Consider the following 6,000-nt stretch of genomic DNA (forward strand, 5'->3'; position numbering starts at 1 on the left):
AAAACACAAAGCCTACGCTCTAAAACTCATTCAGCTGCAGTTCTGAGTGAAATTTCACACCATTTTTTGCTCAAAAGTTTCCCGTTGTGTCCAATTTAGCTGTTTAATTGAATGTTTCAAAACTTGCCAAATGAAATATGCCAAGGTTTAGGCGTTAAAATGGCATTAAAAAGCTGGACTTGCTGCCACCTGTGGAAACCCTGTGTTGTCCCTCCAGCTTCCCCCATGTGCAAACTAAAACATGTACAACAGGCCAGGTTGGAACTGTTGACTAAACATAGTCATTCTAGACAAATCATTGTTTGACCCCAGACTGTTTAAAACACTGCTCAATGATTAACTCAATGAGTAACTTTCACCTGTAATGTATGAAGCTTTTACAAACTGATAAATATATGTTGTTTTTTTGTGTTTTTCAGACGGCGCTGCACTGGGCGGCCAAACACGGCAACAAGGACATGGCGACGTTAGTGGCAGAAGCCGGAGCCGACGTCAACACCAAATCAGTAAGAGCGCCGTGTTTTTTAACATGTAGTATAGTTCCTCACCTGGAGGTCGTAGCCATGGCAACGCACGATACACTTCAAATAGCCACATGGTCGATAAGACACTGAATATTGACAAATGATTCATCTCTATTCACTACACTACTGTTTTAAGTACTGTGTTTCTGCACATTCAGACATGGCGTTTCTGCTGAGCCTTTAAAAGTTCTTAAAGCAGCACTACGTAACTCTTGCCCCTAGAGGCCATAAGCGCCACTGCAGGAGTCGTAGCAAGTTGCGTTAATCGTCCGTGAGAGTAAATCCTACGCTGACAGAAAAGACAAAGGGACAGAGGGATATTGTTCATCCAGTTACACAATAGAGATCATTTTTTCTCTCAAACTTTAAACTGTAAATATTGTTTAAGTGGCGCTAGCTTTGCCCGTTAGCCTGTTAGCTTCTTTTACGTGAGTCCACTCGTGTGTATTGGTGGTACGACCCAGAGGCAGGGAAGTTGCAATCGCGGTTTTCTGGCCAGAGACACCAACCGTCCCTTTAACACTTGTATCACCCCCACAGGGACTACGGGGAGGATTTATTAAGGTAAACACGTTACTTGGTGCTGCTTTAAGTCAAGACACGAGAAACAGAATTAAATGTTAGTTCCGTGTGTGAATGTGCTCTTCCTCCGAGAAAGAAAAACTACCTGGATTTGGATTATATCGTCTCAGGGACCCGCAGGACACATGGATGTAAATCATGTAGAAATGTGTGAATGAATGTGTGAGGCAACTCGACATCATAACTGCGTGACTTCATCAAAACTGTCATTTTGGCTGAAATTCAACAAACTTTTTTGTTCTTAAGTTGTACCACATTCCTCTGTTCTTACACACTGCAAAAAGTATTTAACTAGATCAGTATAAACATCTCAGTTTGAGCACAATAATCCACATTTTAGTTGTTTTGACTGGTTAAGAAGTTGTTGGGCATTTGTCCCAGATTATTTCACTTGTTCTGAGATGTTTCTGACTCGTTTCGATACATTTCGTCCTTATTTCAGCTCATTTTCTTTGCCAATGGGGAAAGAAAGTTGTTCTTATCTCATTGGCAATTTTACTTTCTTATTTCAAGTGAGATTTACCCTAGAACTGGTCTGAAATGTCCTCAAACAAGCAAAGCAAACTCGGTCCGATCAGGAAAAGTGTCTAAATGAGTGAAAACCGCTCAAAACAAGAAACATTTCCTCAATTCAAGTCATTTAAGCCAATGGTTGATATTGACTTTTTGCAGTGTATGCTTTGGAATCTTTTGAAAACATAGTATTTGGGCAGTATTAAACTAGACCTGTATAAACCCAGACTAATCTGTCAAGAATGTCATGTGAAATCAAACTAAACTAACTATAGAAGCTGCTCAGGCATTTACATACAGTATCTCTTCAGCTTTATCTTTCTCTGAATATATATCTGTTTATTTGTGTGTCTAAATCCCTGCATGTCTTTGTGTTTTGTGTCTTTCAGCATGTAAGTACCGGCCCCGGTCCTGGTCCTGGGCTCCTCTCACTGACGTAATGCTCCTCTGAAGCTCCTCTGAAGCTCCAGCTGTGCAAACGCATTACAGCAGCACGTGTTTCAGGGCGCTGCTAATAAATCATGTCATGTCATCTTAATTGTTTCCCAAAACACCGCTTCGGCCTCAAACACGGAGTAATTTTCACCGAATTGGCCGCGCAATTATGTTTTGGTAATCATTATGTGGTGTTGTCTTAACCTTGGCTAATTTGTATCTTTTCTCCGCCGTGTTTTCACTGGCTGCGCCCGGGCCTGGGAAACTCAAGGGGGTGAGCGTGGACTCCTTTCTCTTCTCTGGCCAGTGCATTAATGTCACGTGTTAAGTGTATGTTGAAAGTGTTCTGCTGTTTTCAGGGGTACACGCCTCTGCACATCGCGGCTCTGCACGGACATCAGCACATCCTGGAGCTGCTCGTCGGGGCGTACGGTGAGAACGCTCAAAGTTTAGCAACTGTGAAGCACAACAAAATAGTTTTATTTTAGTCTCAGTCCCACGTTTTTGCGGCAGCCGTGGCTCAGGTGGTTGAGTTGAGCTTAAAGAAGAGATGTCCAGTTCTCTATATCAGTGGCTTCGGTTAGAAAATGCAGTATAGAGGTTATGCAGACGGCAAAATCAGGGACAAATCCACACATACAGAAGGAATTGTGTTTTTAAACAGACACACCTGTCGCTTTGATTTCTGCTTTACACTTTTAACATTTTCTCAGTGAGCTTCATGATGTCGTCCCACAAATGGTTTGTTCTTCTCAAACATGTTGATGACGACCTTATGAAGCTCATGGAGAAAAGGCCAAGAATAAAGGGCAGCAATTTTGAAGAATTTAGAATATAAAACAAATTGGAGTTTGTGTTCATTCATAGTTTAACGCCTTCTGTGAGAATCACAATGTGTTAATCATGTTGAAAATAAAGAAAAGCCGACACATAAAGTGTGTCCAAACCTTTGGCCTGTACTGTGTGTGTCTCTGAGGACGACAGACACGAAACTCAAGAAAGAAGCAGAGCTGAACTAAAAAGCCCACATTAAACGATAAAAGAGCAGATGATTTCAGGTGCAGAAGTGTTTTTTCCCACTGGACTGAGGGTTCATGTTTTCCAACCACATGAACGCAGCAACAGCCATCACACGCATAAGCTCTATTGACATTAAACATCTGAAACTACATTTTCACTTTCTTGATCATCCTAAAATAGCCCCAAACCCCCCCGCCCCCTCTTGCTCTCATTGGCTGTGCAGCTGTTTCAATAAAGAGGGAAGTGAAGTGAAGTGAAGCTATGACCAGTGTTTTTACCTCGCGATGAAAGGATTTTTGGGAGCTGGTGCTAAGAACAGCCTCTCAAACTCAAAGATCCGTGACTAATAACAATAAAAATGACTTGTATTGCACTTTACAAGCCTGTATTACCAAGTTGCTCACCGTGGAACAGCTTGGTAGCTTCTAACGTCACCCCAGTTTGGAGCTATACCTTTGCTTGGAGAGTAGAGAGGGTTTGCCTGTATAAGCTAAGGTAAGAACTCATTTTTGTTTTGATTTTGGAAAACATGTAAAAAGACATTTTATAGGAAACACATTGTTTTTCTCTTATTGCCATTTTAACAATACAAAATGACTTAGGCAGTTAGGCTATGTGGCTAACGATAAGTAAAAACGGTGGCCTGTTCCTTTAACTGGCATTAAATCAAAATGTCATGAAAATAAAACTTCTACTGCAGAAGTTGTCTGTTTTCCCCTGTTTCCTTTTGATACAGACGTTCATCCTCATTGTTTGATGGAATGTTTGCAAGTCTTACAAAAGGTGAATATCAAGCATTGGCTTAAGTGACTTGAACTGAGGAAATATATCTTTTTTCACTCATTCAGACCTTTTTCCTGATCTGACCAAGACTATTTTGCTTGTTTGAGGACATTTCAGACCAGTTCTAGGGTAAATCTCGCTTGAAATAAGAAAGTAAAATTGCCAATGAGATGAGACCAATTTTCTTTCCCCATTGGCAAAGAAAATGACCTGAAATAAGGACGAAATGTATCGAAACGAGTCAGAAACATCTCAGAACAAGTGGAATAATCTCGGACAAATGCCCAACAACTTCTTAACTAGTGAAAACAACTAAAATGTGGATTATTCTGCTCAAATTCAGAATCTAAACTAATCTAGTAAATTACTTTTTGCAGTGTGTGAAATGAAATATTCCCACAGGTCTACATTTGTGGTATAAAGTGGTATCCAAAATGAAATCTAGTCTAAACTTGCAGCCATTTGAATGAGGAGGATGCTCAGACTGTTCAGTGAGGTTTTGTTTTCCGTGGTTATCCCCCTCTTAAGCTGCACTGTATGTGACTTGTTTGCTCTGCGGCCTCCACTCTCCTGTTGCTTTATTTACTCGTGGCTGTTTCCTGAAGCTCGCGTTATCTCCGAAGCAGATTAGCGCATTCCTGGGGTCGCGTGGGCGTTGAATTTCACGTTTTCTTTTCCTCTTATCAGGAGCGAAGGAGAGCGTGAGGGACGACAGCGGCCGGCTCGCCTGTCACTACCTGAACGCCAAGGAGCCGGAGGTGGCGGAGGAGGAGTGCGACATCCGTGAGTCACATTTACTCTCACAGCTACAGTGGCTACAGGTATCCAGCTCTGGTTAGGTTTCAATCCATCAAACTTTTTATATGTGACATTTGTTAACCCTGTAGTTTAAAGGAACAGGCCAGCGTTTTTCCACACTGAGATATGTTCTTACCTGAGCTTTGACGAGTTCTTTAGGACCTGTCTGATCTTCAGTCACGTAAACACAGCGCAGACGGCGTTAGCATTTAGCCTCTCCCTCTCTCCTCTATAGCTCCAAAACAGGTCAAGATAGAAGCTACCAAGCTCTTCCACGTTTTCCCTATTTAAATATGGTTACGTGAAGTGTTCCACTACAAAGTATAATTACACACAAATAAACAATGTGGATTTTCTAAGCGGATAAAAGGGGGGACTATATTGTAAGAGTAATAATACCAGGAGTAGTTCGAAATCCGCGCAGTAATCTTCACTTTACTGCGCGGATGCCAAATTACTCCATCGAGGTCGTCTCTGTGTTTGTCTCAACATGTTCTACATTGAGATGGTGTTTTAGACTTGAGTAGCTACGATGGAAGAAGAACTCTCTTTAACACGACCTGCTCACAGCAGTGCAGCGTCCATCGTCCCATCAGGACGTTTTTTAAAACAAACCTGAGTCCCCAACGGGCCGAGTGAAGCGTCTCCGTCCATTGCTGTTGTGGGCGGATGTGCGTCAGATAAACGGGCGTACCAGAAACATGCGAATAGAAAGGTTCCGGCTTCAGGGGGAAAACGGGGGAAATGCGATTGATTGCGCTAAAATCTGTGTAATTAATGAATCGAAATTAACACGCATCATCTCAATGTATTTAAAGTGTGTCTAACCAGGAGAGACTGACTGTTTCCTCCTCGTCTCCAGAGTACGTGGTGAGCCAGGCCCCGGAGCGGCACCGGAACAGGAAGCTGGCGTCTCTGTTCTCCTCCAGGAAGAAGTGGGGCTCGGCCGAAGAGTTGGCCCCGATCGAGGAGGAGCGATCCGGGCCGCAGCAGCTGAACCTGCCCCCCTTCAGGCCCCGCAAGTTCTCCCGATAAAAAACAAGAAACAAAACTCAAAGAACGTCCACCTGCAATGGAGACAAATGGAAGTGTTAAAGCAGAGAAGCACTAGAATGAGACTTTAAAGGGACGTCGCTCAGTCCTTTGTGTTTCCAAAAACTTTTATGATGATTTTAAGTTGATGTTTAGAAAGTGCCTGAAACCTCTATTTCTGTATTGACATAAATGCCTAAAAAAGCCACTTTCGAAGCCACACTTTTCACGCCTTTGAGCTGATGGACGGAAACGTGGCTTTTATTCTCAGTCATGCTCAGCACTCTCCCAAAAGTTATCGAAGCCACAACGA

At 42.6% G+C, this 6,000-nt stretch overlaps 1 protein-coding gene across 1 annotated transcript in view; it reads left to right on the forward strand.

The window, feature by feature from the left end:
* The window catches only part of LOC306977263 (uncharacterized protein), a 47,385-nt gene extending 41,681 nt beyond the window's left edge, over window positions 1-5,704 (forward strand). Inside the window, exons 11-16 of the mRNA XM_079575468.1 lie at window positions 420-506; window positions 2,009-2,011; window positions 2,260-2,328; window positions 2,414-2,486; window positions 4,545-4,640; window positions 5,518-5,704. Of these exons, the coding sequence (XP_079431594.1) occupies window positions 420-506; window positions 2,009-2,011; window positions 2,260-2,328; window positions 2,414-2,486; window positions 4,545-4,640; window positions 5,518-5,690 (501 nt within the window). The 3' untranslated portion in view covers window positions 5,691-5,704. The remainder of the gene's footprint in view (window positions 1-419; window positions 507-2,008; window positions 2,012-2,259; window positions 2,329-2,413; window positions 2,487-4,544; window positions 4,641-5,517) is intronic.
* Window positions 5,705-6,000: the final 296 nt, after the last annotated feature.

This window comes from Gobius niger (genome assembly GCF_951799975.1).
Source record: "Gobius niger genome assembly, chromosome: 17".
NCBI classification, from domain to species: domain Eukaryota; kingdom Metazoa; phylum Chordata; class Actinopteri; order Gobiiformes; family Gobiidae; genus Gobius; species Gobius niger.